At 49.9% G+C, this 11,667-nt stretch overlaps 1 protein-coding gene across 2 annotated transcripts in view; it reads right to left on the bottom strand.

The window, feature by feature from the left end:
- The window catches only part of Bend4 (BEN domain containing 4), a 30,885-nt gene extending 19,566 nt beyond the window's left edge, over positions 1–11,319 (bottom strand). For both annotated transcript variants that reach the window (XM_057773058.1, XM_057773059.1), the window contains exons 1-2: positions 10,623–11,319; positions 2,310–2,870 (exon numbers count right to left, since the gene is read on the bottom strand). In XM_057773058.1, the coding sequence (XP_057629041.1) occupies positions 2,310–2,870; positions 10,623–11,121 (1,060 nt within the window). In that variant the 5' untranslated portion in view covers positions 11,122–11,319. The remainder of the gene's footprint in view (positions 1–2,309; positions 2,871–10,622) is intronic.
- Positions 11,320–11,667: the final 348 nt, after the last annotated feature.

The raw sequence follows: 11,667 nt of genomic DNA on the forward strand, positions 1-11,667 counted from the left end.
CTGTGCATAATCCATCTCTTGGTTCTTCATGTGTACTGTGGGTTTCCAGACAGAATTAAGATGGGGTATCACATAGATCATGATAGCCTCAAACTTGCTATGTAGTTGAAGATGGCCCTGAACACCTGATCTTCCTGCTTCTGCTGCAGGGCTGGTGCTGACATGTGCCGCCATGCCCAGCCCTCCAGACACGTTTAATGTAACCACAGTCCTATGCAAAATGGCTGTCGGTTCAAGGTTCATAGAAAATTCCTCAATAAGCCTGGGGTATCCCCAGTAACTCTACTATCATTAGACTACTTCAATCAGTGTCATTCAAGATCTGATCAAGAGTGCTCCAGAGAGTACAGCATTTTCACCCTTCTGGGAAGTTCAATGACTAGATCAGGCCACCCATGAGTTGTTATCCCTGACACCAGCACCTGGCCTGGCTGAACCCCAAATATATATGTCGAGAATACTTCCACACATTTAGGACTCGGAATTAGTAATATTCTGGACATCTGTGTCACCTCTTCCTACACTCTGGAACGTGTTACACAGGAAGAGGCCAAGCAGGGTTGCTACGAGCGGCTAGTAAACCAGCAGAAGCTGCCGGCTACGATTCTGAGTGGCTGATGTCATCTCTGCAGCTGCCTATCTCTCTCCCTGCCCTGAGGAGGAATGGGAATAAGATAAATGCAGGAGGTAAACTAACACCGAATGGGCCATATCTGCAGGGCTGGCAGAATGTAAAATCTCTCCCTGACGTGGGCAGACAAGAAACAGTGTGGTCTAACCAGCTTTCTAGGTTCTCCTAGGTGTCCCGAAGGTCTGACAGCCTATATCACGCAGATTTACTTCTCGTCTGTCCTTTTGAGACACACACGGAGTCAGATTCTATGATGTTCTGAGCCCAACCTCTGAACGAAATTTGGCAACTCTATGCATGAGAGTATGTGTTTGTTTTTGAGACAGGTTTCGTGTAGCTCATGCTGGCCTCAAATTCATGTAGCCAAGGATGACCCCGAACTCCTGATTCTCCTGGCTCTGCCTCCCAAGATCTGGTAATACAGGCATAGATCACCATATGTGGCTCTGTTCAGGCAAATCATAACATCTGGTTCTGATTTTCCGTCTTATGTGCCCTAATGAACAGATGGGGCCTTTTTTTTTTTAAAAAAAAAGCATTTCCCCATTTCTATATGAGCTATCAATAACATGTTGCGCGCGTGCGCGCACACACACAGCCAAGCTTAAACAGAAGAACAGTTTCTATTTAAGGACAGAGTTAACATAAACGTGATGACGGTGGGGATGTGGTCCTGCCTTTATCGTCTCTGAGGGGCCAGTGATGAAAACAGGTCTTGTTCTAGCTAATAATCCTGCTGTCAATCCCACTCACACAGGAATGAGTTCAAAGATGCACTGAAATTAGTACTTTTCCTTTTTAAATGATTTCTATTTCATGTATTGGTTTGCCTGCATGTATATCTGTGTAAGGGTGTTAGATCCCTTGGAGCTGGAGTTACAGACAACTGTGAGCTATCATGTAGGCGCTGGGAACTGAACTCAAGTCCTCTGAAGAGCAGCCAGTGCAGTCATCCCTACAGTCCATGTGAACTTCCCTTAATAGCAGAGAAAATAGCAGTAACAACAAAAATTCAGAGGTCTTGTCCTAAGAAAACTCCAACTCTATTGCTAAGAAAGTGGAAGGTGTTTAAGAGTTAGGGACTGCCTCACACCAGGGGCACAAACAGTTTAATTAATGGTTTATCTTTGACCTATTAGTTTACAATTTCTAAATGAACTTTGGGAGGAGGAGGTTGGACACTGAAGAGACAGCTAGCTGAAACGTAGTTCTCAAGCGAGGCCAGAGAAAGGGCTGGACAGAAAAGACCTGTCCTTTCCTCAGGACTGAGTCCTGCTCACGCAAAGATGGTTTCATTCACATCTGCACCGGGGGACACACAGGTCATGTTAAATGCAGACCACTTTCCAAGGACTCTCAGATTCCCAACAGTTGATGCACAGCAAGGCCACGGCACTGCATGCCAAGAAATTACTTATGTACCGATAGAGACATCCATCGGCTCAGGGCTTGACCTAAGAACGCGCAGCTAACACAGACAAGTGAGGTTAGAGCTGGTCCTGGAATTTCTGCCTGGACTGGGTAACTCAAGGACATCTTACACACCTTGCTTTTCCAACTTTTCAACATCCTGGCCCAAGTCCCCTCACTGAAGCTGCACATACACACAACACACAGGGGCAGTCAAGACAACTACAGATCTGAGCTGCTGCTGTCTGCTCCAAGTGTGGCTGCATACCTGGAATGCTTTCTAACTTCCTTCTGAGCTCTTCGTTTTCTTGTTGCAATGAGATAACCTCCTGCTCCAGCTCCTGGCATCGAGGACAGTAGCCTTCCTCTTCCTCCTCTTCCTCCGGCAGCGTAGAGGAGGATGGGTGACCGTGGGACTCAGATGTCGCCGGGGAGGTCCAGCCACCTAATGTATGCACCGGGGAGGTTGAGAGAGGGTCCACATCAGCCAGGTGGCCATACTCACTGACCGCTGAGGTGTTTGGAGTTGGGAAGCTCCCCGAGAGCAGGTAATTTTGGAGCGAGTCAGTGAACACTCTCAAAAAGGCAGAAGTTTGTTGTTTTCTTTGCATATATTGCATTTCTATGTCTATGTTGTCAGGGGTCTGGCTCTGGACTCCCTTTGCAATGTGACACTGGTCCTGTCTTTCGTTATAACTAGAGCCTTCCTGCTTGACGCAAGAAATCATGGACTGAGAATGGCTGGAGTCCAGAAGTTTTCCTCCACAATTTAAGAGACTAAGAACACGACTGCATTGCTGGGCAAAGGCATCCAAGATCATCCGGCTCTCTGGAATGAAACGAGAAAGTGACATCAGTGACCCACAGCCAGGCATGGAAGAAGCAAGGCCCTCCATTTCCGGCTTAACCTTCCCACACAAAAGGCCCAGTGAACCCACCACAGAAAGGACACACAGCTCCCTATTGTTCTGTGACCAGTAGGTCCCCAGGCCGCTCCAACCCCTAACTCTGAGAAAAGGCTGGGAACCGATGGAGATGTCCCTCTCTGGCCTGCACAGGGCTGAGCTCACACCTTTGGCTTCATTAATATCTTCACTCTAATGAATTGAGCCAGCCACTGCAGACTCGGTTCCTCATTGATAGGAGGCCTTCCTGCAATCATTACTGCTATTTCTGGAGTGCCCTCCTGCCCTTGCTATTCATCAGCTGATACAATCCCTGCTACAACCACGCAGCTCACGGATGCAAGCTGGAGAGGAGAGATTAGTCCTTGTGAAGAGCTCCCTAGAAACCTACGGTAACACAGAGGGCTATATAGCAAGAGGATGCGTGTGACACACACTGTCACCCGACACCCGCACTCAAGTCTTCCTAATCTGGAGTTCTTGTCAAGGCCAGGGTTTAGAGTGATGGGGCAGCACCATCTGAAAAGGGACTCCCTCTTCTCAGAGCCATTTATACTGGACCATCATGTCCCCTACAGGGGCAGAAAGTGTGGGTGCCATGAAGCCCCATACCTGATCTAAGCACACTGTCAAGCAGCGGAAAGTAAAAAGTGAAGAGAAACCAACCACCTTGCTAGAGACAAAGGTAAAATCTCTCCCAAATCCTGAAAGCATTGTAATGTTGTCCAATGCATCTCCACATGCAGAAACAGGTGGCTCCTCCCCCTGCTCGTCACCACAGAGATAGATCTCTGTGTACCAAGTGACACTGGTCAGGCCTTATTCAGCGGGAAGAGGATCCTTCAGATTTCTTCCCCTTACCCAGGTCACAAAACACTGGAGTGTTATTCAGGGGATAGAAATTCTTATCATAAAAATGTAGCTTGCTACTGACTTTCTCTGAAGACACTGTCTACATATTTTTATTTGGTCAGGGAAAGAAAAATAAGGTTCTTTTAAGTGAACAATAGTGAGACGCTTGAGGTCTTCTTTGGGGTAGAGACAACGGGTGTAGTAGAAAGCCTCAAGAAACTCACCATGTATGGTGAATGAAAACGCAATTCTGTGCTGTCCATGAGCTGTGGTACAGATGCTGCCCCAGCTACTTGGAAGGCCGAACATTTAAACCCAGGAGTGGGAGATCAGCCTGGGTTGCACAGTGAGGTCCCTCCTCAGGAAAAATGGGACCATGGGGGAAGGGGAGACAACATGAGTCATGGATGACAGACAGACTTCTGTCCAGTAGCCAAAATTCTACCATGTTCTTTTCTTCTTAGCACATTTTTATGAAGTAAGTAGGTACTGGGAAAGGGTGGTTCAAATGTCCTGTGTCAATTACTTAATTGGAAGACACACGAAGTATCTTATCTCCCAAGTCTGAACAATGCTACCATTCTGGGGGAATTCTGGGCTAAAACTTTTCTGTCCAGGAGAGGGTTACAGACTACACTGGGCTGGAGAGTCAGGCTATTAGTGCTTCAAATATATCCACTGAAGAATGGCTCAATATATACCCACCCTTCACACAGACCAGAAGGTGAAGGGGTTGTCATGCAAACACAAGGACCCACGCTCCATCTCCAGCACCCATATAAAAAGATGGATGGATGTGGGGTATATGCTTGTAATCCCAGCACTGGGAGACTGAGACAGAGGGTTGCCCTGGGGCTCCCTGGCCTGCCAGCCAGCCTCGCCTAAGGTCTAATCAGTGACTGAGGGCTTGAGGCACACGCATGAGGAGCTGGGTTCCATTTCGAGCACTTACGTAAAAAGCCAGTGGGACAGCACATGCCTACAATCCCAGCCCCAGGGGTGCACAGACAGAAGATATCTGAAGCTTACTGACCAACCAGTATTAACTAAACAGTCAGTGCCAGGTGAGGGGCCCTGCCTCAAGAAAATGGGATGGCTGTCTGTATAGGACTCAAAAGCCCCATCCTTAACTGAGGAGCTATTGCCAGTTGATAGCTGACAAAATAATTTTGGGGGGTGGACACTAGTACACTGCCCATTCTCCAGTGAGCTACCGTACCGCCATGCACATATGGACCGTGATACTGGACTTAGTGGGTTATTAGAAAAGAGAAGACATTTAGTGAGGAGATACACATGGGATCAGGATATAGGCAGGAGCTGGAGGAGGTAATGGGAGGGTAGATGGGATCATTGTATAGACCCATGAGTTCTCAAAACATAAAAACAGGAGGGGACAACTGAAGACACCCAACACGGACCTCGGCCCCCCGCCAAAGGTGAGAGGATATCTCAGGTGCCAGCACTTTAAACTGAACAGTCACTGCTGCATGCATATACCAGCCTCACCCAACACCACCTGGAAATTCTCCTGTTGCTGTCTATCTTGTTATGTAGGGGTGCTGGGATTACGGATCTGAACTGAGGTCCTCCCACTTGCCACCCAAATGAACCATCTCTCCAGCCTACTTCCTGTTATGGAATGCAGCACTACCCTGTCCTTCCTTAGATTCTCCTGTGACAAGGTCAAGACCCAGGAATCCTTCCACAAACCTCTGGGAAGGTTCCCTCTCACACCTGAGTTATCCAGTCAAATATACACCGTGGTGCCAGAGCTCAGAAGTGTGGACCGTCTCAGCGAAGATACAAGAGAGTTGATGGAACACCATAGGTCAGTTTAAAACCCTGAACACAAACCCGGTCACTGATGAGGGTGCGAAGTCGTGATCTGTACCTAAGTCCTACAGATCCCCGGGTGCCATTTTTTTACTGGCTGAACCGCACAAGCGGAGAGGTGTTCCACTCTTGTTATTTTCCTTCATTATTTTGTTCTTTCATTAGTAAAATCAAAGGATGGGATTGACAGGGAATGCTCCACGCTAGCACAGGAGTAGCTGCCATCAATTTAATCCTATAATCCACACAAGACCTTACGTTGTATTTACTGTGTGCATTTTAATCATGCAGACCCACCGACTTACAGCCCACGCACCTCTAACATAACCTTGACAAAAGGGATGGCCGCAGAAGGAAAGGCTTAACTGGAACTGTGTAGCAAGAGCTGCTCAAAGACATTTGCTCAGTGTCCTACCAAACACTGAGCAGCTTTAATCATATTGATGAATCACATTACAGCATGGGTTTCAAGAGGAAAAAATCTGACTTAGGGACAAGCGTGATTTGTTTTCTTAATTGAAGGATAAACTCATAACATGCTGAGAAAAAAAAATCATTATGTAATATACTACATTATAAAGATAATCTATTAAAGTGCACTCAGAACATCAGAGAATTGCAATGATCACCAAACAGTTCTTGCCTGACTTGAAAAGGCATCTGTCTGAATTTGCTCTCAGAGCTGATCTATAGAAGAACGGCAACTGTAAACGTGTAAGGTTGAATTTTCCCTCTTTTCAAAAACCTTGAAATATCTGGGCAGTATATTTAACACCAAAATACAAAAGAGTGTGATAAAAATATCCCCACTGCAGGGGGGGGGGGAGCAACTCTTCCATTTTATATGCACCACAATCAGCAATACTTTAGCTTTCTGGACAGACTACAGTCAGAAATGCAGGAACTGTACAAGCCCCTTTCTGCTAAGAAGTGTTCTGTTTCCTATGAATATGACTGTCGTAACTGAGTAAAACATAAATATGGATTTTTCTTAACTTTTTTTTTAAGCCTCTTGTCATAGAGTGCCCCACACGCAAGGGATAGCAGAGAAATACAAAAAATCTACAGTATACAAAGGGACTGTAAAACTACCTATCCCTAACTTCTCCACAAGTCAATAAATCACAATTTCCAAGCCCTCTGAATGCCCACTAACTAAGCATGCTTTATTGTGCGCCTGAGAGATGAAACCGTACTCTATATTGTGCCCACCCTGCTTCTCAAGTCTACACTCAGGGCTATTACTATCTTTTTTCATTTCCTGAAATTCTTCTGCACCTATGTGGTTTTAACCCATCCTCAATTTGATAAGTGACTGACACAGGATGGGAAGCAGGCACTCAAACACTGCCTCTTCTCTACTCTGATGGCCTTCTGTGTAGGGCAAGCTGTGCTCAGCATGTGCCCATCCCAGCCCACCCTTCAAGAGAATTGTCTCTGGGAGGGAGATCACAGCACTGAAGATTAGTGGCAACCTTTTGATTTTAGCTCAGTCAAGGGTAAAATATGTTAATATTAAAGATGTAGCGGGAAATTTTTAGTGACCTATTATGTTATCCACCCATTACATCTACCAAAGGACTTCCAACGAGCTCAAAATAGAGGCTCCCCTTAAAAGATTAACTTCTTTTTTAAGAGGCCTACATGGTATGATACAGGAGACAGAAGTTAGAAAATTAAAGTGTCTTGGAAAACAGCACCCTCGTCTTAAATCAATGAAGGATGCCTTAAAAAAAAAAAATGCCAGCCAATTTTTTTTTCCATAATGGCAAACGTCAACACAGCAAAACAGGATGCAATTTTTCTAAATAAATAAATCAATGATGTGTCAAAAATTAACAGATGAGTTAATATACTCGGTGCTATCAAAAGCAGGTGGCGCTTCCTAATATTCATCCTGCTCAGTCAATCCCTGAATATTTTCTGGACCATCGGTATATAAAATAGGATGCTGCTATTTGTGATGGCAAACAAAAGCAATCATGCCTGCCAAGCACATACTATAACAGGCGGCATTTCAGCTCTGCTAGACAGAAAGTAATTAGAATGCTTTTAATGTCCAAAAGAATGATGCTGATAGGCTGCCACAGATGTGTAGATTTATGAATATTTATATGGTGGTTTATGGCTGACACTTTTATCAGTTGAAGAAGATAAAATATCTGCCTGACTCAAAAGCTTGACAGTCAGGTTAATAAAATCTCATTAAAGAGAATGACCTATGCAATTATATAGGATTTATTGTAATTCATTTTTGATTGTACTCTGCTTAAAGATGCAATTTCCCATTTCCTGATGCCAAATTTAGGCTGCATATCAAGATCTACGTGGGTTTTAACTCTAAGCCTCCCACAGAGGAAAAATATGCTTTTAAAACCATGGTGTATTACCCCTTTTAAGGAAAATTATACTCTTCATGAGATTTTATAAGAATTTCGAGAAATTTATTTTTAATCATGTATTTCTTTTCTCAATGGCTTGTAGCATCTAATGGCAAATAAGATTCATTTCAACCTTCCATCTTTTCACCGCCTGTACCTCTTCCACCCTGAGTTCGAAGACTTTCGGCTGATAAGGTGGCCCTGAACACTCGCCACAGCCACACCGCTGTGAGAGCAACAGGCAAAGCCCCACCCGCCCCGCCCCGCGTGTTTAGAAGGCCCTGGTGAGCACACACGCTCAATGATTGGCTCCAAGTGGCACCATTAGTCCCTCAAAGAACCAATCGGCTCTCCATGTGGCTGTCCCTCTGATGGCCATACACGACACTGTGTCCGTTGAGAGATGATCTGTCCACTAGTGATGACTATTACCTTAATTCTATGACTCCCCCTCTGCATCCAGAACGTTCTCTGGGACACAGAAGAAACCTACCATCCAGTTCTCAGCTTTCCCATACCACTAGGTAGGCACCCAGTGACCTTATCATCCTAGTGACCTTACCCTGGAGTCCGCACTAACAAACAAAAAACAACAATTAACCACCCCCCCCCAAAAAAACCCTGACCAGAACAGCCTCGAGAAAACTGGTAATACGGGAAAAGTTTGAAAGAAGAAAAAAGCCCCCTCTTATCTTTAGATTCAGTGACAATGGCCTCTAACTTGTGATAGAGACAAACTTGAAATAGGATGCTAGAAAAAAATACTGAGGGGAGGAAAAAAAATTAAAACCAAAAAAACTCCAAATGAAGATGACAGAGAAACTTCCAGAACAAAAGCAGCCATGGAAAGGAGGATAAGAGACGGAGGCTGAAGGAGAGCGTACAGAGATCATGGCGGGGAAGAGCAGTAAGCGGATGAAAATGGTAAGAAAGGAGCAGATGGATGAGGTTCTAGAGAAAACAGAGACTGGAGCACAGCAGTCTGAAGAAAGTGCTCGTCCAAGGGCTGGACCAGGCAGATGAGGGCTTCAGCCCCAAAGATGAGGTCGGAACCAACATTACACAAGAGGTCAACTATGGGCAGTGGGGAAAGGACCCAAACTGTCGAAAAACAACATAGAAAACGCTGAGCTGGGGTAACGGACACACTCAAGCAGTATAGAGACTGAGGCATGAGAGAGAGCCCCTAAATAAGTTCCAAGCCAGTCTGAGATAAGGCAAGCCCCTGATTCGAAAACAAAAACCAAACAGGACACGAAAGCTGGGGAGGGCCTAACAATGAATATAAAAACACAGTGGGATATAAGGGCAATGGCAATGGGGTAAAAAAAAAAATCACCTCAGAAACAGTAAGGAAGCCATGTAAGAACCCCAACACAGAATCTCTAGCATCTCCAAGGCATTGGGGGACATGGCAGGTACAAGTCTTCACTATAACCTGTAATTAGATTTTCTTTCTCCAAACCAATCCTTCACATGTCAAAATATTGACAAACGGCAGGGCTCTTAGCATGAGCATCTATAACTCCTTCAGAGACAATGCCCGTCTACTGTCACTAAGAAAACACACACACACACACACACACACACACACACACACACACACACACACAGAGTCTTAGATTCGCTGACATTCGGAAGCTGGAGCTGGGAGGCTCTTAAGTGCCTTGAGAGGCCTGAGCAGGGACTATCGCTGATGAACCATAAACGTGGCTGCGTGTCCTTCCTCTGGGGGCAGAGAGGGTGCAGGCCTTGCTCAGAGCTCTCCCGCTCCCCGGTGAGATAGCAATCTCGATCTTTGCGGTGGGCGATCCCCACGCGACTCGGCGACAGAGAAACCACGGACCAGGTGGGTGGGGATTGTAACTCTGCTCCGTGGACGCCCTCGAACCCATGTCTGGAGGAGCGATTTCCCCCGCCCCTCCAAAAAAAAACCCAAAAAACAAAAAAAAAACTTCACCCCCCTCCCAACCCAGTTCAGCATCAGGTCCACGGCTGACTTCGGAGTGGAAGACCTACGTGTCTGCGCCTCGAGTGAGGGGCGCGCGCCATCAAAACTGGAGCGCACTGAGAAAAAGAAACGCAGAGACCCCGGAGGAGCCCAAGTGGCCCCGGACCGCCCGAGGGTGGCGGGGACCTTCAAGGGGCGAAGGACAGGCCCTCCCAAGGCACAGAAGCGCCTAGAAGGGCGAGCTGGCGGCGGGCGGGAAAGGGAAGTGTGGCGTGAGGAAAAAGTGAAGTGGCGGGGAATAAAATGGGCGTCTCCTGGAGTGACCTGAGGCCGCTGTCCCGGGGACTGTCCCCTCCTCGGTACCCTGCCCAGGGCCTGCAATCCCTGCACCCCCCCTCACCCCCCAGCAGCCGGCCCAGCTTCTCGCCCGCCCGGAGCCCGCGCCCCGGAGCCACCTGTTAGGCGCGCGCGCCGTCGGAAGCCCGGGCCGCGGCGGGGCCGGGAATCTTCCAGAAGTTACTACTGCCCGGGCGCAGCACGCTCCCGAGGCCCACCGGCCCCCGCGTGCACGGCCTCCCGGGATCCCCCCCCCCTCCGCCCCGCTCCGATCCCCCAGTCCCCACGCCACCGCAAAGTTGCAGCCGGGGAGTCGGTACCTGCACTGAGCTCCACGCTGACGCCGTCGCTACCCGCGCTGCTGCTGCCCGCGCCGCTGGCCGGGCCCGGGCCGTACCTGACGACGGCGGCGAAGGACGACGACGACGAGGCGGCGGGGGCCGTGGGCGGCGGCGGCGCCGGAGTCCTCGGGTGGCTGGGGGGCGCGGCGGGCGTGCAGGACGGCGACGACGACGAGGCGGCGGCGGCGGCGGGGGCCCGGCCTGCCCCGGCCGGGTAGGACGGCTGCGTCGGGAACGGCGGCGGCTCGCTGCTGCTGATGGGCACGGCGGCGAGCGGCGCGAAGGGCGGCGGCGGCGGCGGCGGCGGCAGCGGGGATGGCCGCGCGGGCGGCAGCTCCAGCAGCGTGGGTCTGTCGTAGCGCTTGGCCAGCGCCGGCCGCCGGCTGGGGAACGTCTTGAGGACGCTGTAGGGGCCGCGCTGCTTGTAGATGCGGGGCGCGCTGGGCCCCTCCTCCGCCGCCTGCATCTCGGGCTCCATGCCGAGCCGGAGGCCCTGCCCGCCCCGCGCGCAGCTCCAGGGGTGGCTCGGCCGCCCGGCCGCCCGCTCTACCCCGGCGCGCGCCGGCGGGAAGGCGTGTGTCTGCGCCGTGGTGGCCGCCGCCGCTGCCGCCGCCTGTCGCCGAGCCTGGCATCTCCGAGCCCCCGCGCGGGGGGCTGCCGCCCAGCGCTGATTGACAGCCCGCCTCGCCAATGCCTGGAGGGAGAAAGGAGGTAAGGAGCAAGTGTTTAGGGTAATATCTGCTAATGATGATGGGGGCGGGGCGGGGCCTGGCGCCGGGGCGGCCCGCGCGATCGGCGCCTCGGACAGGGTCGTGGGGGGAGGGGAGGGAGGGGAGGCCGCGGCCCTTGGGGACCCGGTGGTGGGACGGGGGGTGGGGGGCGACGGGGGTGGGGTGGGGGACGGAACCTGGAGGGCGTCCTGATGGGGACAGGTGGAAGAGGTGGGCTCCCGGGTCTCTCTGCTGTGGACGCTTGCCGGCCGGGTCCGAGCTTTGCAAATGAGTTCCCGGCGCCCTCCTGCGTG

The sequence above is a fragment of the Chionomys nivalis genome, chromosome 6 (assembly GCF_950005125.1).
Source record: "Chionomys nivalis chromosome 6, mChiNiv1.1, whole genome shotgun sequence".
Classification (NCBI taxonomy): Eukaryota; Metazoa; Chordata; class Mammalia; order Rodentia; family Cricetidae; genus Chionomys; species Chionomys nivalis.